At 40.3% G+C, this 25,006-nt stretch overlaps 1 protein-coding gene across 1 annotated transcript in view; it reads left to right on the top strand.

Moving 5' to 3' along the window:
* The window catches only part of PELI2 (pellino E3 ubiquitin protein ligase family member 2), a 108,213-nt gene extending 91,857 nt beyond the window's left edge, over positions 1–16,356 (top strand). The window contains exons 3-5 of the mRNA XM_012724685.1: positions 7,142–7,339; positions 8,917–9,105; positions 12,623–16,356. Of these exons, the coding sequence (XP_012580139.1) occupies positions 7,142–7,339; positions 8,917–9,105; positions 12,623–13,189 (954 nt within the window). The 3' untranslated portion in view covers positions 13,190–16,356. The remainder of the gene's footprint in view (positions 1–7,141; positions 7,340–8,916; positions 9,106–12,622) is intronic.
* The last annotated feature ends 8,650 nt before the right edge of the window (positions 16,357–25,006 follow it).

The following is a 25,006-nucleotide window of genomic DNA, read 5'->3' as shown; positions in this document are numbered from 1 at the left end:
TCAGCAGAAATATACCCTCTTGACAAATTAAGTGCACAAAATAGGTCAGACACAGTGTTGTGGTAGCTCTCAAGTTCATTCACCTTGCATAATGAAACTTTCTACCTGCTGAGCAAATCCCCCACCCCACACCCCCACCATTTACTACTTCTATGAGTTCAGCTGTTTTATGTACCTCATGTAGTTAGAATCAAGTAGAATTTGTACTTCTGAATCTAACTTATTCCATTTAGCTTAGTATCCTCCAATTCATCTTGTTGAGTTTCTAAATTTCCTCTTTTTTAAAGCTGAATAGCATTCTATTGTATGTGCATACCATGTTTTCTTTATTCACTCATCCACTGATAGACATTTAAGTTCTTTCCATAACTTGGTTATTGTGAACAATGCTTAAAAAAAACATGGGGTAGGGCCCTCCCTGGAGGCGCAGCGGGTTAAAGCACAGCACTAAGAAGCTTAAGCTACTTCCACATGAGTTCGATTCCTGCCTGCCCTGGAGGAGATCCACATGGCGCAGCAGACCTCTCCTGACCTGCCCGCTGCTCCCCTCAGCAGTGTACTTTGTCGATCTTCCTGTTCTGCTGCCCACTCTGTCTCTAGTGAATCCTCTCACCCTCCGCATCTCTGGCCTGTACCCCAGTTCTGTATGCACAAATAAATCTGTAAAAAAAAAACAAAAAAACATGGGGTTGGAGTGGGGATGTCATATGTCATCAAGATGCTGGTTTCTATTTTGAATTAACAGTAGAAGTAGGTTTGCTGGATCACATGGTAGTTCTTTTTTTTCTTTTAATTTTGTGAGGAACCACTGCTCTGTAATGAACTTTTTTTTTTTTTTAAGATTTATTTATTTGTACATACAGAACTGGGGTACAGGCCAGAGACTCAGGGGCAGTGAGAGACTTCACCAGAGACAGAGTGGGGAGCAGAACAGGCAGATGGACGAAGTACACTGCTGAGGGGAGCAGCGGGCGGGTCAGGAGAGGTCTGCCACGCCATGTGGTCTCCTCCGGGGCAGGCGGGAATCGAACTCATGCGGAAGTGGCTTTAGCTTCTCAGTGCAGTGCTTTAACCCGCTGCGCCACCAGGGAGGGCCCTCTGTTATGAACTTTTAAGTGCTTTATGAATTCTTTGCATCAATACAGAGAATATTAAAAGACTCGGGATTTTTTATGGCTTTATCAAAAGCACACTTACATAAAATTAATTTTTTAACTGTAGGTTCATGGTCATGACGAACACAATGGCCATTAGGACAGATAGGTACCACTGCTTTGATCCCTATGGAAGTACCGTTTTGCTTTAGCAGCATCAAGGCAAATCAGCATGGTGGGAAAGGCACATGGTATCTTTGTATAATTATGAAGAAATTTTGCCTGTATAGAAGTGGGCCTCATGATAAGGTCTCAGGTACCTGCTTCAGAGATTCAGAGATTCATAGATTCAGGCTCTGAGAAATACCGATTTATGTTACAATAAATCTTGTAGTTTAGCTGAGAAATCTGGGTTTGAAGGAAAAGTAACATAAACTAAGGTCAAGACGACATCAGTGGCAGAACTAAGATTTAGTTCTCATGAATTATACATTCTATACCAGTTCAACTTCTTTAAATAAAGTGGGGTAGTTCAAGAATATATTGATTTATTAGGAGAACATATATTATTTTTACTAAAATGGTCTGATTACCTTAATGTCAGATCACTCTGAGCAGAATTTTAAGCAGCTCTTCAAAGGCTCTGAAAAATTCAAGCTCGTCTTAAATTTTTCCTCCTTTTTACAAATGTATATGTCTAAAACATGCAACTGACAAAAATCACCAGACAAAAGCACTGTAGGATTCATATTTCTCAAGTCAGGGACCTTGGTGTTCAGGGCTACTCATTTTGGCCATTATCCTTTAAAAGGATTCCTAGGTTAATCAAGCATTTAAAAACAAGCAACATCAGAATGAATGAAAAAAAGCTTTGTGCTGCCTTTCCCACACTGGGATCAGGTAGTAGCCTCAGAACTCTGAAATACCACAGCCCGAGGGGAAAAAATCAAAATTGAATGAAGGAATGGATTAAATGGGAGAAAGTGTGAGTTAATAGTCAGAAAAATAGCATAGTAATTAGAATGAGGATGGGGTATTTAAACAAAGAGAGGCAAGAGAAAAGAGTGGCACTACTGAGAATGTAAACTATAAAAAGGAAAATATGAACGGAATCAAGGAAAGGGCGCTCTGTGTTGGAGAGCCCCGACAGGGAGGAGTGGTCCCAGCAGCATGTGCCATGGTGGAGTCAGGGAGCCACAGATCCACACCTTTGTTAATATGGGTCCATCCTATCTGGTCTGCACAGGCTTCCAGCAAAGCTTTATGTTCTTGGGGTACGTATAGTTGGTTTTTCATTTATTTGATATCCAGTAATTTTAGGTGGTGATATCTCCTTAACATCTTAGTCAAGAGGAAAATTAGCATTAAATAATACCTATTTTTTCAATAGTTATTTCTTTAAACGCTGTGTGAGCATGTTGCGTGTGTGTTCTGTCTCATGGGGGTTAAGCTCACTGTCCTGGTCCTGCATTCATTGGTTTCATTCCTTGGGCACCTACTATCTATCAGTTGCTTATCTAGGTACTGGGAAGAGACTGCTCAGGTTCCCTTTCATGGATCCTGCGTTCCAGAAGAGGCAAACTGATCACAAATAAGCAAATTTCCAGGCAGAAGAAATAGCCCATTGCAAACACGTCAAGGCAGGAGGGAAATATCAAGAAGAGGGGGAGGGTAGCGCCTTTATGCCAGCTAAAGCTATAAATCTTTGGGTTTTATTGTAGGAGTTGGGGAAACTGTTGGCAGATGTTAAGCAAAGAAGTATAATCTGATCTGTATTTTTGTAAGAAATTTCCAACTACTGTCTGGAGAAGAATCTAGGAGGCAAGTGTAAAAGTAGTAGTTTCACAGAATCCAAGTAAGAATTTATGGTGAGGAATAAGCTAAGGTGGGAATTAATGGAAGAATTGAAGATGTAGTCTTGAAGGTAGACCTGTCAAGCTTCTCATGGGATTAAATGGGTGTAGAGGTCAATAAAGAATCAAGGTTAATTCTTGAATGTTGTAGTTGTAGCTTAAGTGAATCGGATGCCAGTCATTGACATAAGGAATCTAGCGGTTTTCAGGGGGATCTGGGTTCTATTTGCAACATGTTGCATTTGAGATGCTTATTAGACATCCAGGTAGAGATTGGGGGACTAGTATGAGGTCTGGGGGAGGTAAAGGACGTTAGACTGGCTAATAACCAGCATTTGATGAGATTACTAGGAGGGAATGGACAGGGTCTCTTTACGAACTAGCCTGAAAGAGCTACATGATTTTAATACAGGTTAGTAGATGTAACAGGATACGCTAGGTGACCATAAACCCTAGGTGAGGTGGTTCAGCAGAGCCGTGTTGGCAGCAGCACAGGTGGAGTGGATTGAGAGAAGCTAAGGAGATGGTAAGGAAATAGAGGGTGGTAGCTAGTGACAGGTTTTTCAAGAAATATTGCCATTAGTGCATCAGAGAAATGAGGCAAGATAGCTTGGAGGTGAAGGGGAGCATGTTTAAAGACGAGCATTTAACTAGAGCACACGACTCAAGCTGTGCTCAGCCGAGCAGTGCAATGTTCAACAGGACACAATGAGATAAGTAGAAATTGAGAGGAGGTGTTTTGAAACTACATAGCTCCTTAGCTTTGTGGAAACATCCAATCAGCTTCTAATTCTCTTTTTTATTGTCTATTTTTAAAGTATCAATGACGTATTGATCCTTTACCACAGAGGCAGAGTTTGAGAAGTTCCAGAATGTGTTTGCAAGCTGCTAGCATGAACCCATATAATAAGGAAAATTGATTAATTCAGCAGAGAGAGGATGGGATCATGAGCCAAATTTGTGGGAAGTGTAGAATCTCGGGTCCCAGGTGTCAGTGGAGCAGCTGTTCCTGTATCGGGCAGCAATCCATCATCCCATCAGAGGAGGAAGGTCAGAAAACAAGGCTCAGATGTGGCATCACAGGTAGGTGAGGAATTGCGAGGGAGACCTCCCAGGCGCTTCAGCCTCACCTAAACTGTCCTGATTTCAGCTACCATCCAGGCAAATCCCACTTGCCCTACAGATAAAACTGAGAGTGCTGAATGATGCTGGGCATGTGAGTGACCATAATAGGAAATTAAGTTCTCCCCATTTCTGCTATGTGAGTACCAGTGATGAGGTCCTGATGAGATGAGAATAGGGTTCAGTGAGTGGGCTCCTTGGGTTCTGTATGAGAAAATTTTGGCTAGTTCATTTTCAGGCATGTGCAGCAAGTTTACTAAGGAGATGTTTGCCTACATACAGACAGGCAAGGGCTGCGTTTCAAACGGGCAGGTTTATTAGGAGAAAGGTAAAAGGGGAAAAGAGTCACCTGCATAGACACAGGGAGGCCGAGAGATGCTGCTGCTGCTTTGCACGAGGGGAGATTGTTAAAAGAGATGCCTATGTAGACACAGGCGAGCAGCCTTGGCACTGTGTTTTGGCAAATCAGGAGTTGTTCTTATATAGCGTTTTGGGGGGGTTTTGTAGACCAGCAGTCTCCATTGCTATAGCAGTCCTCTCCTAAGGATTTCCATAGCCGGCTTAAATACTGTGTCCATCATTTCTAACCCATCTCTAGCTTCTTGCTTTATGAGACTTCCATCCCAAATCTTCTAGGCTAAGCCTCCATCATCAGCATTACTTGAATGTCATCTGATATTCAAACTGGCTTGGCGCAGCCGTGTGACTGTCCTTGAATAATAGTGAGTTGATCCAATGAGCCAGAGGACAGGCTCTAGGTTTTTCACAGTGGGTGAGTTTTCAGTAAGGAAGTGGGTAAGTGTGTTTTCCTGGCAAAAGCAACATGAGGCTAGTGTCCTAAGTTACCAAATTATATTTTTGCTCTACAGCTTAGATTTGTTTAGACGGCCAGTCATGTAAGTATCTCAGCTATACTATAGTTGATTTTGTTCCAGTTGGAATAAAATGTCATGTTTTACAGTCATTTATGATAATTCATCAAGAAATTAGTACATTAGGATGAAGTCAGTGTGACCTTTTTTGAAAAGCAAAATCTTTGTAGCAAAGAAGCAGTTTTGTGTCATTGTACTAGTCTGTGGCTTTAGCTTTGAGCTTATATGTAGGTTTCGCCAACTATCTGAAAGTAGACTCTCCCAACTTTGTAAGCATCATTAGAGAAGAGGTTTGTTCCTGCATTTGGAAAGGCCTTTATTTTCTCCTGTATACTTTCTTTTGTTTCTGAATTATTTTGCAATAAGTATTTACTTTCTAATTTAAAAAAAAAAGGCTTTTTAAAATGAAACTTATCAGATGGAGAAAGAAAAATATGATATGATATTACTTGTATGTGGAATCTTAAAAAAATAAACAGACTACATAGTGGTTACCAGGGGCTGGGGGTGGAGGATGTCGGGAGAACTTGGTGGAAGGTTACAAATTTCCATTTGTAAGATGAGTAAGTTCTAGTGGACAGCAGAATGATTATAGTTAGTAATACTATATTTTTTACTTGCAAGTAGCTGGAAGAATAGACCCATTATTTTTTTGAAGGTGTGAAAAAAATTACAGCAATCAGAATCAGAAGAGCCTTTGAGTTACACACCCAGCTTTTAAATGAAGCTAGCAAGGGAAGATTCTGCATCTTTAGAAAGATGAAATCGTATGATATGATAGTATAATATCGCTAATTTAGATTTTATGTTGCCTTTTAAAACAAGATATGTTTTCTAACCTTGAAACGCATACATTCAGGCACTATGCATCTGTTCAAGTTGATGAGCTTCAGTGAACCAGGCGGTTCAGTTTATTCCAGGCACATTTCATTAGGACAAGAGATTAAGGGTTATAAAATAAAACAAGAGAAAATGAATGTTGCTTTTACAATGATAGTCTATGTGAGAATGTATATGTGAGATTTACAAAGAAATTTAATAATACTGTTCCAGCAAGCAAACAGTGACAAAATATATACATTTTTCACTTTTATCCATTTGAAAAAAAATTATTTTACAACTATTGTTTTTAGTTAGAATTTTAGATCAGGATAAAGACACTTGGGAAATCGACTTTTGGGGTCTTAAATGTACACATCTGAGGGGCTCTGTGCTCCTCTCAGTGACAGCTTTGGAATCACAGGCACTATTGTTAGGAAAGAATAGTAACATCATATTTAATATTAAATAATTTTTTGTATACATAGATAGGTGGTTTCTACTTATGAAGTATCTTTGACACTTATAGCCTTTGTTAGAGAGACTCATAGAACATTACATAATGTTTTAATATTCCATCTTGAGGATTTCCTTAGTTGTAAAGAAATACTTAACTCTTCCCAGTTCACAAGACAGAGTAATACTTACCCTGTTTGAATTTATTGACTGTGTAGCACTCTAAGCTCTTGCTAATGGAATATTTTTATTCTGAGAGTCTTTAAACTTACTGAACAAAGTACGCCAGCATAATACTAATGGCAGTAAGTCAGACCTTCCCAATTTTCTAAAAATTCTGAAATGCAAATGTTAAAACCAGTTTCTTCAATCTTTCATTTGACCAAACTTTGGCTGGCTTAGCCTTGCACAGGACTCTGACTTAGTCATTGGTCTGTGCCGAGGTGAGCACTGTCCCTGCTCTGTGTCCCGGTCACAATGTATTTCCTAGATGTGGAAAACTATCCCCAGAACAGGGCACAAACGGGAGGCAAGAGTTCCTTTATTGACTTCCTTTTTAAAATCTTGCTTTCTTTTCCACCTGCGGACAAGGGGTAGGAAGTGGGGGTGGGGGTGCTCAGAAGGAAAATAGGACAATTTGCTATGAAAGTAAAGCTTCTTAGAGCTCAAGTTGGTTTGCTGCAAGATCTACATCTTCCTCCAGAATAGAAAATTCAGCTTTCCTCTTGATATTTAAATTTTGATTGGTTGCTGCAATATCATCTTTGGTTAAACAATAAAAGAGCACAGGACTGTAACTTTTTAAAATAAAGTTTGACCCTCAGAGATAACGTCAAAGAGATCCTGAGCATTCATTCCATGTGAACAAAGTATGATGACTTTTGGTATTCTTCTAGTGAATCATGCATATATTTGATTTACTTAGGTGGGCAGGTCAACAGAAAGCCCTATCGACTTCGTTGTTACAGACACAATTTCTGGCAGTCAGAACAACGATGAAGCCCAGATCACACAGAGCACCATCTCCAGGTTTGCCTGCAGGATTGTCTGTGACAGGAATGAGCCTTACACAGCAAGGATATTCGCAGCTGGATTTGACTCCTCCAAAAACATATTTCTTGGAGTAAGTGCTGTTAAACAGTACCTTTTCTCAATAAAAACACCATTTTTGTAGGTAATATTTCATCTCAACCAACAAGTTTGCTTTGCACAATGCTTCCAATTAGATTTTGAGTTTTCAGATAATACGTTCGAAAAACTATTACTAAAAATCAAAAAGCAGTTAAGTCATTTGTCTCATGTGCTATGTTAATGATAATTTGTACGGTAATTATTTTTTTAAGATATATAAAAACATTGAACACATGTATTTATGGTAGATTGAAGGGGGTTAGTTCACAGGAAAGATAAATGGGTTCAAAGGAAATTTTAGTTATTCATTCATAAAGGCAGATTGAGCATGAGCTATGTTCCATATTGGATGTTACAGCTGTGATAGTGCAGAGTACAAAGCAAATGAGAAGTGTCTGTTTTATAGTTTCTCCATGTGAATGAAATCCAAAAGCCTTAGTGACTAGTCACCTTTAATGTAGTTCCTTCTTGAATTGGGATAAATTCTTAGTGAATGTTTACCTTCAGTATTATTCCTTCTTGAATCAGGATATTTTTACTGTTAAAAAAAAAAAATTCAGATGGCCTAAAGAGCACAAGGAATGTATTATCCCATGGAATAAGAAGTAATGAAGAAGGCCAGCCCCAAGGCTGGTTCATCTCTCGGGTCTCTGACACCCAGGATCCAGGCCCCCTCTGTCCTGCCCTCTGCTCCCTGGCCCTGCAGCTCCCTCAGGGGAGGCCCTCTTGGGGAGAGAGGGGGCCCTGCACTTCAGCTGCTGACACTTCCTGCCATAGAGGAGGCCGCAGAGGCACTGTTAGCTCCTCTTCTCTCTTTGGAGCAAAGGCCTCTCTCACAGAAGCTCACTGAGGCCTCCCCGGCCAGCTCTCAGGCCAGTGTGGCCAGACACTGCGGTTGCCACATCAGGTCACCCTAGTCAGGGTTTACCCAAGTGAGGGAACACCGGGGGCACCAGCTCCAGGAAAGAAGAGGGGGTGCTGTGGCTCAGGCACCCCAGTTGTCTGCCCTGCCCCAGTTGCCTGCTATTGGGCTCCCTCCCCCCGCGAGCACAGATTTGTGTGACAGCATAGTGCTCACCACTCGCTAGCTGAACATTTTTGACATTTTGTATGTTTAATAACAATTGTGTTTCCCCATGACTATCCTTTGTTCTGTATACTTCACAGATAAGTACACATAGTGTTCTTAGATAATAGGGTAAAAGCCACAAATGGAGCTGAAGAACATGTCGTAGATTTCTGGAATCACATAGGGGCTTAAAATGAATCTCTGAGGAAGAACCCCAATATCAGTCTTGCTTGCTCGCTCTTTCTCTCTCTTTCTCTCTCTCTCTTTTTTTTTTTTTTTTTTTTTTTTTTTTTTGTAGCTCCTGAGATTTATTTAAAGTGTTTCCAGGGATAAATCACCCATCAACTTGAGCACTTCTCGATTATCAGCATTCTTGCATATTTTATCCTTAAGTAGGAAATGAAAACTGCCCCTGCCCAGTATAATAGAGAGATTCCGGTATCTCTTGGTGTTGAGCGTCATCTCAGCAGGCTGCTTCTGTTCTGTGGTGCGCTCCCCAGGAAAAGGCAGCAAAGTGGAAAAACCCCGATGGCCACATGGATGGGCTCACTACCAACGGCGTCCTGGTGATGCATCCAAGAGGGGGCTTCACAGAGGAGTCCCAGCCCGGAGTCTGGCGCGAGATCTCTGTCTGTGGAGACGTGTACACCTTACGAGAAACCAGGTCGGCCCAGCAGAGGGGAAAGCTGGTGAGTGGACTTGACTTCACCCTGAAAAATGCACCCAACAGAAAACACCTGACTGGAGGGTTGCTTTTTGCGGTGCTGCAGTCCCTGCAGGTACAGGTCTGTGTGCTCTGTGCCACAGATGCAGAGTTTCAGCACTCCGCCAGTCTTCTGAAAGGAAGAGGGAAGTGGCTTTATTTCCTTTAGTGATTATGCTTTTCCCAGAGAGGAAGAAAATTAGCTTTTATTCCTTACTTCCTTAAAAGCATAATCTTCTACTATATATGTCACCACAAAATTGCATTTAAATTTGCTTGAAGGAGGATAAATTTGTTTTTCATGTACAACTACTAATTTGGGAAAATTCTGAACAGTCTAAGACTAACTAGTGAAAATTATGAATTGGAATTACAGAATTATTTGCTAGACTCTCTGGAACTACAAGATAATTAAATTAGCTCTCCTTTCCCCTTCTGCTCATAGTAAGAAGTCAATATAAATTCCCTATATAATTCACAAAAATCATAGTTATTGCTATTTGTTTGAAATAATTTGTATAGTGCACTGACTTGGCATGTTAATGTTTTCCAGTAAAGGTTGCTTCTTATCCCAAATGCCCCAAGGCAGTTGATTTTTAACCCTTTCTCCTATGGAGAGTAATTATAGCTTCAGTGGAGAGCTTTGGGGTTCTGATCTTGCCACAGCTGTGTGGCACAATGCCAGATTCGTAGTAAGCTTTCTACTCTGGCACTTTTAATTGATTGTGAAATAGAAGTCAGAACAAAAGACCTTTTTTTTTTTTTTTCCAAAACCCATAAAGAAGCATAAAGGGAGGAGTAGAAGGTATGAACTAGCATTTTTCAGAAAGATGATAACCATATATTTCTAAAGGGGAAAAGGGAGACAGGAGTTTGCTTTACTAATCCAGCTTGCTACTTCCTGTTGGACTTTTATTTTGAGGATTTGTTATTTTTATTCCGATATCACAACATTTTCAGCTACAGATACAGCCTCTATGTTTTACAGTAATGCCCAGTCATGGAGCATTGTGACTGCATAAATCTGAGAAACATTTTCTAAGACAGGCCAAGTACATTCACTAAACTGGGTTTAAACATTTTTGAAGAGATTGTAGGTAGCCAAGATAATGGGGAGCAAGCTTTGTGACGTTACCTTTTTTGTTTCTGATCCTCAGATTATTTTAGCTAAAACTGGCCTTGTTTGGCCAAACTGGCTATTAATCAACATAACATAAACAGTAAATGGTTGCTGGGTGCCAGCACCACATGAACATTTAGGAGCTCTTAGCTCATTTGTTCTGTGTGGCAGATCCCAGGCCAGGGAAGTAAAACAGTCGCTGTCTCATAGATGAGGGCAGTGTGGTAGAGGGAGGTTCAGTATTGGCCAACGTCACAGACTTAGAAGCCAGCAACAGATGGGACGGAAATGCAGGCTCCCCAAAGAGTGAAGATCTGGACCCCTAGCCACCACTGGGTACCCTCTGATGGAGTAATAACTGCTCCCTGAGATGGTTTATACCTGACCACATCCTGTGTAGCTAGAAAACAGACACTGAATCCGAAAACAGCCACTGAAAGGGCGTGCTTGTCCAGGCGGGCACATCGCGGTCTGAGTTGCTCACAAATTTGGTTATGATGCGGTGTCTAGGTGCTCTCTGTTGTGTGTAGCAGAGAGACATTTCCAATGCTACTGAGAAGCAGCAACTCCAAAAAGCACTTGCACATATATTAAATCTGGACACATTAAGAGTTAGTCCCTGTGAGCGCCCCTTCTGTTTCTGGAGGCTGTGGATGCTGTTTGTGCAAGGTTGACCTGGCCAGGCATGCGGGTTCCTGGGTTTCCATTAGCTGATCTTGGGCTTGTGGGAGACCAAGTGAGAATGAAGAGCTCCACCCTCCCTGCTACCAGTCCCCGCTTGCTAACCTGAAGAGCACTTTGTCTCTAAGATGAAAACCTACTGAGTCTCTGGACCACTGTTCAGCTCATGACTCTCTGGTCCAGCGTGTGTTGCAGGCAGCATTTGATGTGACGTCTCTCTGGAGACAAGGTTTTGAGAATGGTCTCTCCCCTGGGGCTTCACCAAGAGGCTGAAAAACCCCAAATGTGCTTCTCTGAGCTGTAGTTACTCACGCTTCCTACACATTAGCACTGTGAACTTTCCCCTTTCCCCCAAAACTGAGCTTCCAGTCTTTCCCCCCCAAATCTGCCATTTCTTCTATATTCTCTGTCCATGGAAAGTTCTGCTCTGTGTAGACAATAAAATTTCCTGGTGTATAAAGGTCTTTCTTCCTCCCAACCAGAACTCTGGGGACTATTGAGTCTTAATTGCCAGTGTTCAATACCTGTATCTTTTGCCTGATGCCACTGATTTCCTCTTTATTGGGGTACATATACCCGTTTGCCTGGAGAGAGAATTAATCCCAATGTCTCCTCCACCTCTAGTCCTCTGCCCTCTGAAAAAGCAAATCTCTTCTTCCATAGCTGCCTAAATCTCCCCCTTGAGTCGCTTGGGCACGGAAGGCCAGGCGACTCTCCAGCCTGTACCTTTCATCCTGCCACTGACTCCTAACATCTTTTTCAAATCTCTGTCGAAGGAGAACCCTTTCCAGAACTCTCTTTATGCCCTACCATCATAGCAGGCATTGGCACAGTGCTTAGTTCACACCAGAGGGTGTCCTCGCATTAACTTGCTTAGCCCTCACAGTGCCCTTATGGAAGGGCATTTTACAGGAGAAACTGAGGCACCTGGGGCTTACGTAACTGCCAGCCCAGCTGTGTGCTCTAGGCTCCATGCTCGGGGCTGCGTGGGGTGGTGGCTCCCAGCACGCTCAGCACTCCCCTCACCTTCACTTCCTCCAGCTGTGCCAGGTCTGCCACCCACTACTGCTCTAAACAAGCGCCTGGTGTGTAGGGGTGGCTTGACTGGTGTCCCCACTCAGTGGCTAAGGGAGGTGGCCATGCTCCCACTGACCACATCTGGCTGTGCTGCTGCACAGCTGCTACTCAGCCTTGTGAGTACCCGGGTCCCTCACACACAGACACCTCTAGAAATGAGTGGTTTGCACCCGGCCTTCGACGTGCAGGATAAAGGAGAGTGTTGTGAAGCACGAGCCAGCAGGAACTTCTTGGACCTGCCACGAGTGGCTGTGGACTGACTGGTCAGTATGAGTGTGAGTCTTCATTGGATGAAGACTGCCTTCGGAAACCAAGGCGTGAGCTTGGTATGGCTCAAGAAGAAAACATAAACTCTCAGGAGATGTGTGTTTATTAAAATAACTGTACATTTCATGAGCGCCTAAGGTAAGTGTGTTGTGCTGCGGGCCCTACAACATGGTTAGTATGTGTGGTACCTATGTTGAAGCGATGGAACCGAGGCTCAAGGAGCATTAAGTTCAGGTCCTGGTGACAGTGGGGCAAACTGCCTCCCTCTGTCAGCTTCAAAGATGACTTTTGTTTATTTTGAGGAGAATGCTAGTTTGCTACATTCTGCTTTTTAAGGGCGTGTCTGTCAAACTTGTAGGTGGAAAATGAAACCAATGTCCTGCAGGATGGCTCCCTCATCGACCTGTGCGGGGCCACTCTTCTCTGGAGAACAGCCGATGGCCTTTTCCACACTCCCACGCAGAAGCACATCGAGGCCCTCCGGCAGGAGATCAACGCTGCCCGGCCCCAGTGCCCAGTGGGGCTCAACACCCTGGCCTTCCCCAGCATCAACAGGAAGGAGGTGGTGGAGGAGAAGCAGCCCTGGGCGTATCTCAGCTGTGGCCACGTGCACGGCTACCACAACTGGGGCCACCGGAGTGACACGGAGGCCAACGAGCGGGAGTGCCCCATGTGCAGAACCGTGGGCCCCTACGTGCCTCTGTGGCTCGGCTGTGAGGCTGGATTTTACGTGGACGCGGGGCCGCCCACCCACGCTTTCACCCCCTGTGGACACGTGTGCTCAGAGAAGTCTGCAAAGTATTGGTCTCAGATCCCATTGCCTCACGGGACTCATGCATTTCACGCTGCCTGCCCTTTCTGTGCCACGCAGCTGGTTGGGGAACAGAACTGCATCAAATTGATTTTCCAGGGTCCAGTTGACTGATGCCCTTGACAGCCATCCACAACTTTATTAACAAGTTACTGTGAAGATTTTGCCACTAACTCTAGATTTTACCTTTTTATAATACTGTTTATTAAGGGGAGGGGCCCTGAGGCTGGGGACAAAGGAGGGGACTCACCCATGAAATGTGCCAGGGTTTGGGCACGGCGTGGTGCATGCCCAGAACTGGGGCGCCGCCACCGGAGTCTGCTGCACGGAACTGTGCTGGCTCGGTGATGATTGGATTTAAGACCCCACGTTTTCCTTTGAGCCGTGGGTTTTAAATAATCCTTTTCCTTTATAGACATGGACAAGACTTTAAATCCTATTTTACAAAATGTCAAAGACATTTATCCAAAAGTTGCGGACTGTCCGTGTACCTGTCCATGCTTTCTAGGGTAGGTGCTCACTGAACGACGTGCAGTGTCTGCAGGTACTTGACACAGGCTAGACGTGGGCCAGATACCAAAGTGGGAAGCTCTCAAGAATGAACTTAGTGAACAGGATACCTTGGGCATGGTGGTTACTTTTTGTGCAGGGGGGAGAGGATATTCATATTTGTCTTTTTTTGTTGTTGTTAAATTCAGTGGAGCTGGGTCACTTTATAGACACATTCATCAAATACTTTGGCATTTCAAACACTGTCCCATAACTCTTAGTCTGCCTTTTGTTGTTTCTGTCTAATCCAGTTTATCCCCGACGTTCATCCTGCATGGCCAGATCTGTTTGGTTGATTAACATGCAGCAACTCTTAAAATACATTAACATAAGGTCACTACTGCAGCAGCAAATGCAGCTAGGCACCATGCTATCAAGTTTATTTGCTTCCTGGGTTGTTTCAGATTTAAGCATGCTTCGACTTTGAGAACTACTCACTGAGATTTCGTAAGTTTTTTTCTTTTCCCCCCTTAAGAAAGCTAAAATTCTGGGAGCCCAAAAGCAACCCAGCACCACGATGCAGGCATTTCTGCTTGTTCCCTTCCTGCCATCTGTCACCTCCCCTTGCAGCTTACAGAGCCCTGTAAGTTTTGAAAATGTTTGCAAATCAAACTAAATTTAAATGTGATCATTAGATATACACACCACCAAGCCGTACATCTGCAGTGATAATTTGAAATTCCTGATTTCGAGAGAGCAAATGAGTGTTTACTGAGGAATAATTAAATCAGAATTTCATATGAGCTCTGCCATCCCTCTCTGTTAGTTTCATTTCACTTAGAATAATAATTTCTGGATGCTCATTCTCTATGTGGGGTGCCAGTGGTGTCACTGCTCCCAGAATAGAAGAGTCTTTGAGGACATGAGAATGGCTGAGCTGGCCAAGCTGAAATGGATGTGTACCACATGGAAAAAATAACGAAACATCCTCTTAAATTGGCCAATGCAGATTAGGGCTAGATTCTGTAACCTTTGGAAATATGCTTGTATTATAATACATGCATACTTGAATTGGTTTTTCTAAGCTTTGCCTGTTTTCAACTGTTTTAACCTATTTTGAAAATAAGATCTATTACTCTGGCTGCTGCTGCTTAATTTGACTTCACATTTAAAAAGCTTAGCCTGTCCATTTTTGAAATAGCTTTACTTTTCAATGGCAAAATTATAATGAGGCATTTTGTTTTGGTGACTGCTTGGCGATATGAAAAATCCAACAGCAGTCCTCTGATTGATAGCTTACTCTGTTCTAACGTACTCTCTCTGCAGATAGATATAAGAAAAAAGTGGGATTGCCCAGAATAATATCTCAAGTGTCTTTATTTTAGCCAGAGTCTCCAGTGATTAGCTTTACTGACAGTGATCCTTTAGGCTCCCCAAAAATGACAAAGGAAAGCAGGCGGCCCCTCTTCTCCTTCCTCTGGCTACAAGATGTGAGAAAGATATTCTTCAAGCCTCTTGTCAAGCAAGTGGTCTTGCATCCAGACGGTTGGATCTTATCTCTAAAAAGATTTTTGTTCCCAGAAAATCATGCTCTGATGTGCTTTTCCATCTCAAGGATTGTACAGTTGGCTCTAAACAGCATGGATATAAACTACACAGGTCCACTTCCACAGGGATTTTTTTTTTTTCAATAAGCATACTGGGAAACTTTGTTGAGACTTGTGACAAAAAGCTCACAGATGAGGCACATAGAAATATCAAGAAAAGTTGGGGTTGTGACGTGCATAAAATATATGTCATTAATAGCCTGTTTTATCATTTGCTACCTAAGATATACACAAATCTCTCATCAAAAATTAGAATTTAGGAAAGCTTAAACACAAATGGGACATGGCATCATGTTACCACCCGGAGAAATGGGGACAAATGTAAAGATGCAGCATTAAATCATCGCCCACCGCACAGCATACTGTGCTGTCATTTCATAGCCACCTGCTCTTGCCGTCTAAGGTCTCAAGTCGCTCTTTTAGATGCCTTGTGATGTGTATCATCTCCACACAAACAGTTCACCTCTCCAGTGGGGAAAAAGTTACCTGTGGATTTTCGACCATGTGTGGGTCACTGCCCTTCATTCCCAAGTTGTTCAAGGGTCAGCAGTATGGACGTCCCATAGTTCTACATGCAATATATGCCCCCACGTAAAGTTCTTTTCCACCCTGAAAAGTTTCTGACTTAGTAAACTCAGAAAGCGAAGTACAAGTTGCAATTTCCAGTTCTTAGAAGGTGTGACAGTGAACCCCATCTTGTCCTTTTACTTACAAGTTAAGGACTCCCTCCTCCCACCCTCCCCCTCTGCCACCACAGAGAATGGCCGAGCTCCAAGGAAGGACCCCTGTTGATCTTGGCCACCTTTCCCCTTATAAATTTGGTTAATGAGATTCCACCTTCCCCTACCCCCAGTTGCAAGCAATTCATTTTGTGAGAATAACAAATTCTTAACTCACCAAAGTCAAGTAATACAGTTCAGAAAAAGTAAAGATCCTTCTCAAACGTTACTTCTGTTTTTATATCCAGCTTGCAGTCACCTTCAAGGGTGAGTCCCGTCCCCTAGGTGTGTACATATGAAATTGCCAACTAATGATCTGACCTCAGCCTAATCGAAATGCCTTTTGTGAATAGGTTTCCAGAAGTATAGCCTCAGTGATGTATTCCCACAGATATTATTTTTTTTCAGTTGTTTGTCATTTTACTACAAAAAAAGATTCAGAGTAGATGGGATACAACTCTGAATATTTTTTTAATCCAGAGGTTTTTTTAATTATTAATATTGGTGCTGCCAGGTCATGCATGCTGCAACTTTTCACATTTCCCGTATTTGGTTTCACATTTAGCAACTAAAAAGGGCTACAATTCACACCGCAGAGTAAATATTACGCTTTCTGGGTTTGGTTCCCCCGCCCCAACTGTGGCCCAAAAGAATTAAAATCATTTAATATAAATAGAGAGCATATTTATCATTCCTCGATAGTTAATTATAGAGTTTGGTACCTTTGTGCCTCAGGGAAGCCACGTGATATAACTGGTTATAGAATTTCAGGGTTAGGGTATAAAGAAAGGAGAAAGCCATTGGAAAAATGATGGGCTCCATTAAGGAGACTAATGAATCTGGATGCAGAAATATGCCAGAAACTGGCATACACATGATTGTAGAATTCATTTCCAGTATCAGTAGGGAAATTATTTTAAGTTATTACATATATTGTATTTGGAAAGTTGAGGAACACTCTTCGTCAACTTTGTTTTTGCTTATATAGAAAAATTCAAACCCCTGTTATTTGGGAGCTCAGTATTGTTATTTGGGCACTTTTAGGAGTTTAAGGAACTGTGTTTTCTCCTCAATTGAAGTGCAACATAGGTTACAAATTGTTACCTGCAGTACTTTGATTCTAATCAACTTTTCTTTTTAAAAGCCATTCTCTTCTTTGGGCTTGCATTAAAGGATATATGATCACACCATTGTGAGTGCTGGCTAAAAACTAGTTATTCTCACGCCATCCTTCTCTTCACAGTGGAATTTCTCATGAGACAAAACCACAGAGCTGATTTTAAGCCAGCTCCAACTCTATTCCTTTGACTGTCAATCTTAAATCCCCATGGTTTAGTGTTTATGGCTGAAGGGAGGAAGTTCCTTCTTCCATGCTAGAATAGAGCACGACTCTGTAATCGATTCTGTATGTCTCAAAGGCCAACGAGACAACTTCAGGATCTCTTTAATAACAGGAATGCAAGCATTATTGAAGTAGTAAGACAAAAAAAGTTTCTTTTCAGTTAAACTTACATTCTTTCAACTAAGTTTTCACCTTCATGGAGACTTCTAGAGGAAGGTAGGGAAAAGCAAATATTTTTCCAGTTCTACTTAACTATTTCTAAACAAAATTAATTTGATGAAAGGGAAGTTTTGTTTTGTTTTGTTTTAGCTGAGATGAACAATTGCTTCTCTGTATTAAATAGGCTAGAAGTTAAGGGGTCGTCATATTTACCATGTATAGTGTTATGAGCAGTTAAATTTTATGGATATATTTGTAAAAACTCTTCTTTTATATTTCATGTCAAATTGAAAAGTTTATTTCTTCACTATTGTACCTGTGGAAATACAAGCCATTTTACAGGAAAAAAATCTTCAAAACTATTAAACGGATCTCAGTATGTTTGTGAGTGGTTGTGTTCAGACTTTTCAATTGGCACTGGTTTCATTGGGACATTCAATAAGAAGATGATACAAAAGTCAGTCAAAAGTCAGTTTTGTTTTTGCATTTCTCAAACATCCAAGTTGGTCCCAAACAGATTTGAGTTCATTATTGTTTTTCAGTCTACACAACACATTTAAATATAGATTCTGAAAATCCCCTTAATTTTTTTATTAACAAAATTAGATTGGTACTTACATTATTTCTCATAATATTGCATCAGTGTCAAACCTAATATTCATGAGAATCTCACCTTGTAGAATTGATAGATTTTCTTCATGATCATAGATTACTATTTTTGTGACAATCTTCATTCAATTTTAACATAAAGATTGTATGTAAGCCTTCAAGCATTAAACTAAAATGCCTTTCATAAGGAAGTGTATGTATTCATGACAGCTTTTTTCCCACCACATTCATATTCAAGGAGTCTTAGTATAATTGAGAGTGATAGAGATTCCATTGCCAAAAGAAAATGCACATTTATATAGTTTTTATTTCAGGAGTTAACTGTTCATACTTTATTGAATCTAAGTTACCATGAATCACAAAAATGTAGCCAGTTACAACTGTAAGATCTGTCCGTTTTGACAAGAATCTGAAGACGACTCATAATGTTTTCAGTAGGTAGAGTTGGAACTACTAGATACGCATATGCCAAAGAATGAATTGGATGCTACCTCATATACAAAAATTAGGTTAAAATAGACCAAAGGGCTGGAACTACAGAACTCTTAGAAGAACTGTGCCCTCTTAGAACACTCACAGGAGGAAGTTTTATAACCTCGGATTGTTGAATTCTTAACCACACACAAAAAATGTGCACACACTCTCTTAAATTACACTAGCAAAGATAAAATGTTTTGTGAAAAAGGGGCATAATCAAGAAAATTAAAAAATGACCCCCATAATGGGAGGAAATATTTGGAGATTATATCTGGTAAGGTCAATTACAACACATAACATTAATTATAAAAGCCCAGTTAAAAATGGTCAAAAGTCTTGGATATTTTTCCAAAGGAAAAATATAAATGACACACACACAAAGATGCTCATGTCATTAGACATCAAGGAAATACAAATTAAAGCTATGAGATACCACTTGATATGCACTAGGTTGGCTAAAGTCAAAGAGATACTATTAATAAATACTGGCAAGGTGTTGAAAAGCTAGAACCTTCATAACACTTGGTGGTAGTGTAATAAGATGGAATAGCCTCTTTGGAACAGTTCGGCAATTCCACAAATAATTACTACACAGTCACCATGTTACATCACATTTCTACTCTTTAGTGTGTACCCAAGAGAACTGAAATGTGTATTCACACAAAATTGAAACATGAAGGCTTAGAACAGTATTATTCACAGTAGCCAAAAGGTAGAAATAGTTTGAAAGATCAATGATGAATGGTAAGCAAAATGTGATATATATATATATATATATATATATATATATATATGTGTGTGTGTGCTTATTTTCATACCCATACAATGAAATATTTGGCTCTAAAAATTAAAGACATACTGATACATACTACAACATGAATAAATTTTCAAAACATTAACTGAAAGAAGTCAGGCACAAAAGTTCAAATATTTCAGAAATAGACACTCATGGGACACAAACGATAGCTGTTGTAGTTAGGTATTGAGGAGGAAAGATAAAAGAAGAGATGACATGAGAATGTTTCTAATACTCGTGATGGCTGCACAGCTTTGAAATTACAAAAAAAAAAAAATCCAAGAACATTGAATTATATCGTTTGAAAGGGTAGCTTTTATACTATGTGAATTATATCCGAAGCTGTTTTAGAAGATGTGTCCCAAATTCAAAGATGTTAGATGGTGAAAATGTTGTTTAACATTTAAATGTCAGTACCATAATCTCTCAGAATCCTTCAGAAGCAAATATTCAGGATCTCCAGTTTTTTGCCTACTTTGAAATGGTTTCCAAAATCTAGAACATAGCTTCCTTCTTCACACTTTCAGTGGCAATCAGATAAGAGAACATACATATAAGTCTGCTAAAATGATTAGAAGACATCATACTATAAAAGATTGACTACATTTATTGAAATAGGATGAGACCTCAAAGTCTGCTTCCTTAAAAAAGTTTTTATGAATGAAAAATTTTATCAAAGTAATATAAAAATAGTCAAAATAAATCCAAGAGGTGGCCATTGTAAAATTAAACCTGAGAAGTCTGAAGAATAAAAGCCACATCACCCAGAGATAAACACAATATTTGATGATGTGTCTCTAAATTTACAGACAGAATTTTTGTGACTTCTATTTTATTCATTTCAGTCCTTATTCTGGTCTTAATTTTAGTTCTTTAATCAAAAGATGTCTGAAGTGTGACTGTTCCACAGGGGGAAATGATGGCTTGCTTGCAGTGAGTTTCTCAGTAAACAGTTACAGAAGGAAGTTCTGTCTCCCAGAGCACAAAATATGTCACACGGTGGCAAAATGAGACTTGGCAGTTACAGTGACCAGAGTTGTAAGCATAGGTAAACATTTCAAACTTGTGCTCCCCTAACACCCTCTGCCAATTACGGGATGTAGATTGCTCAAATGGGCTATTCTTAAGCATGACTTTTTTTGTAAATCTTCTAAACAGATTTTAGCTGAAGAATATTAAAGTTATTGAGAGAGATACAATAGACTTTTTTTTTTAAGATTTAATTTCTGCATACAGAACTGGGGTACTGAACAGAGGAGCAGGGGCAGTGAGAAGATTCACCAGAGACAGAGTGGGGAGCAGAACAGGAAGATGGAGGAAATACACTGCTGATGGGAGCAGCGGGCGGGTCAGGAAAGGTCTGTCACACCATGTGGGTCAGCTTTCTGGCAGGGTATCAAACTCGTGCTGAAGTGGCTGCAGCTAGCTTTGTAGTGCTGTGCTTTAACCTGTTGCACCACTAGGGAGGACCAACAATGGACTCTTCTGGCCTAATTCCAGGTTTGAATGCGAAGTTACATCACAGAGCCCAAAAGTGTATGCTTAAAATACAGATTCCATAGTTGCCTCTATAGAGGCTGATTGTTCTCAGTTCTCCAGGAATTTATACTTTCAATAACACATGGCACACCAAGTGATTCATAACCCACGCTTTGAGAAACCATTCTTCAACTAAAGAATTGTATCACTGGTGCCTCGCAGTGCAGGTCTCTGAGTCCTATGGTGCCCATCAGTTTGGGCAGCTCTGACATAGTCTCCAGAGAACTAGAGACATGTGGTCACCCCTGAAGATGGGGAGGGACAGCCCACCCCATTAAGCATTCTTCCTGCCTTGTGACGCCAGCTTCTATGTCTCCTAAGTGACAGGACCTGACAACTCCATCACCTCTTACCTAAACTTCGATTCCCCTTACTTTACCATTGGTTCATGCCTTTGACCATTACAAGTGAAAACACTCCTGAAATTAATTTGAGTAGTCAGCATTAAAGAAGAAATTTATCCATAGTTTGGTGAACTGGCCGAACTTTCAAAATCATTTAACATGGAAACTTGCAGTGGGTCAGCCAACTGGGTTTGGATTCCTACCATCTAGTGATGTTTCTACTAGAGCTTGAAAAGAGAAATTTTTGAATTCCCGATTTTGATTCTGCATACATTCTGAAATGTTCTGCTCTTTAGATTCATTTAGTTAAGTAGGCAAATACTCCCTCATCTGTTAGATAGAGGTGATAATAATGCCCCCAACCCGTAGAGATGCTGTGAATGTCATACAATTATATTCACTATGGTATAGAGTAGGTGCTCAGTAAATGATAGTGGTTTATATTGTTCCCATGCGAGATCATTCCCCAGTGTCATCTTTAGAACTAAAGTGCTGCTAAGAGTGCAACAAAAAAAAAAAAAAAGAAAGAAAAAAGAAGAAAGCTATATAACTTTGTAACCATTAGAAATAAGCAAATACATGTTTTAGTTGACTGAATTAATTTTAACACAAACTCCCCTCTCCCCTCACATAATGTATTTCTTATAGACCTATTGCTATACACTCTCCAAATACTATGTTTTGTTAAATTTTCAGTTTCCTTTCTGCCACACAAGTGAAACCATTTTTGTTGAGGTATAATTTGATTGTAAACATGCTGAGGAGTGGAGCCTTCATCCTCACTCTGCCCCCATCTTTCCAGAGTCCAGGTCAGGTGTTAATTATAATCATGCACACCAACATAGAAATGTTAATACAGTGTTACTTCAATAAAAAAATTTTGTTTGTAAACACAAAGATTTACCTCCCCCCCCAACACACCCATAAATAAAAGTCCCTGGGTTTCAAAAAAAAGTTTTAAATTGCCCACCAAAAATAAAACCCTTTTTACTATACAATATATTTTGTTCTTTGTAAGTATCTCTAAAATGAAAATAAAATCACTTTGAACATAAAAAAGTGGGATGACGTCAAACTAAAACATTTCTGCACAGAAAACAATCAACAGTAAAATGGTAACGTATGAATGGAGAGAAAATATTTGCAAACCAGATAACTGATAAGGATCAATCACAGAAAATTATGTAAGGAACTCATACAACTCAAAAAAAATTATTTCCTATTAAAAAAGTGGACTGAGACAGTTCTTCAAAGAAGATATACAAATGTACAAAATATATACAAAAATGTCTTTTATCATGAATCATCAAGGAAATACAAATCAAAATTAGAATGAGATATCTAATAACTGTCAGGATAATGACTATCAAAAAGCAAAGCCAAGTGTTCACAAGGATGAAGAAATAGGAACCCTTGCATACTGTTTTTGGGGATGCAAAGTGATAAAAGCCATTATGGAAACCAGTATGGAGATTCTCAAAAAATTAAAAGTAGAACCACCATATGATCCAGACATCTCACTTGTAAGTGTATATTCAAGAGAATTGAAATCAGGATTTCTGAAGAGTTATTCATACTCTTATGTTCATTACAGCACTATTCATAAAAGTTAAGGTATGGAAACAATCCAAATGTCCAGTGGTAGATGAATGGATGAAAAAGACATGGTATATACGCATACAGTAGAAAGAAAATGTGGTATATACATACATACAACAAAATATCCTTCAACCTTTAAAAAGGAAATCCTGCAATACGCGAAAATGGATGAAAATTGAGGACATTATATTAAATGGAATAAATCCAATGCAGAAAGATAATTATTGCATGATTCCACTTATATGAAGTACCTGAACTAGTCAAATATGTAAAATCTAAGTCCTAGGATGGTGGTTACTCAGGGCAAGGGAGGTTGGGGATGCATCAGTCAGCAGGATGAAGTTCTGGTTAAGTAAGATGAAAAGTACAAGCTGGTAGCTATAGTCAGCAGAAAATATATTGTACTTTTAAGTATGTTAAGAATATAGGGTTCGGCCCTCCTGGTTAAAGCACAACACTAAGAAGCTGAAACCTGGCCCCTGGCACAGCGGGTTAAAGCACAGCACTGAGAATCTAAAGCCGCTTGCGCATGAGTTCGATTCCCGCTTGCCCCGGAGGTGACCACATGGCGTGGCAGACCTCTCCTGATCCGCCCGCTGCTCCCCTCAGCAGTGTACTTTGTCGATCTGCCTGTTCTGCTCCCCACTCTGTCTCTAGTGAAGCCTCTCGCCACCCCTGAGCCTCTGGCCTCGGGGGGTCACATCAAGAGAAGGAAGAGCACAGGGGACTGTGGTGATAAATCGGGGGTACTATGGTAGTGGGAGACTACACCTAAGAGGAGAATTCAAATGCTATCCAAAAGCAAACAACGATGAAAGAAAATAAATAAGAAATGGAACTAATTCAATGATTTTCAAAGTGTGAATGTATGTGTGTAACACTTTCAAAAAATCTAAAAACCTCATGTGGCGTCCCACTACACAAGTAGATAAAAGTACTGTTTTTGTGGTACACAGTCTATAAAATTAAATGGCTAAAATTATTTAAATAATAAAAAATATTAAATCTAGGCTGGGTGAATGATTATAATCTTATTTCAGTTTTATCATCACCTTTTTAAAATTTGGTTGAAAAAATAAAGAGATTAGAACCTCACTTTTGGTCTTAGGACTGCTTCATCTAAACCACAAGTTCGAAAGAGAAATAATAGAAATTTTTTCAAAGGTAAATCACTAGCAATATCTAACAATGCTACCCATTTTTTTTTAAATATTCATGTCAGACAAATACCACCCACTAGAATAAGTGCACAAGCATCTACAATGTGGTATTTTGCATAGCTTGTAAGTGGGAAGAAACTGAGCAGAGAGAGCTGAAATACTATTTTGTTACAAAATATGACAAAAAATTAAGGTCGGCTGCATCCTGTGAACATCACACAGCATCAACTCTGTACTTCAGAAGGCTGCAGTCAAAAGTGGCCTGAATGCCAACTTTACACCTGTAACTCTCAGGCCTTTAATTTGGATTTCTGACAATTCAAACAGAATCAGTCTGTCTCTCAAATTCTTTTTCTTCCTAAAATAATGAATGCACATAGTGAGAGAAAAGTTTAAGTGTTTGGAAAAGAGTGTCAGAAAATGCAAATGAGGAAGTATATTAAAAGAAATTAATTTGATTATGTTTCTAAGATGATATTTGTACCCATGTTGCTGATAGATACAAGTTACATTATCAGCCATTCTTTACAAAAATTTTACTTTTTATTTTAATCAATAATTTCAGATAGTTTGACTTGTTTCCTAATTAAACTACTACATAATTAAATACTCTGGACTACTTGCCTTTTGCTAATGAAAGCTGTTTCTCACCCTGAATCACCCTTTCTGCACACGCTCCCTTCACTGATGTCTTCTTCGCCTTCTCACAGGAGGAACCACTGTTCTGGGTGACAGACCGCAAAGGGCACCCTAGTGCTCATGCCCAGGGCTGCTGGTTTGCTGCCTTCTGCTAACTTGATCCTTCACCCCTGCAACACTGTCAGCTGGTTTCTTCACTTCCACTAGTAATCCTCTCTGCCAAAGACCAGCTTCTCGGTTTCATATCTGTACCCAGAACCTGCAAATGTTCCAAGTGGCCAATAGCTCACCTCTTTGTGACGCTCCCCTCTTCAACATATAGACTTGTGTTGTTGAAACGCATGGAAGCCACGGCCCTCTCAGGCCACTGAACAGAAGTTCATTTTTTATTTTATTATGTCACCTGTCTAGTTAATCTTAGTGGGAGTATTGCCGCGCTGCATGGCATCCTA

This window comes from Condylura cristata, unplaced genomic scaffold, assembly GCF_000260355.1.
Source record: "Condylura cristata isolate star-nosed mole 26May11 unplaced genomic scaffold, ConCri1.0 scaffold00013, whole genome shotgun sequence".
NCBI classification, from domain to species: domain Eukaryota; kingdom Metazoa; phylum Chordata; class Mammalia; order Eulipotyphla; family Talpidae; genus Condylura; species Condylura cristata.
The sequence above is the reverse complement of the archived record's forward strand: the minus strand, read 5'-3'. Positions and strand labels throughout refer to the sequence as shown.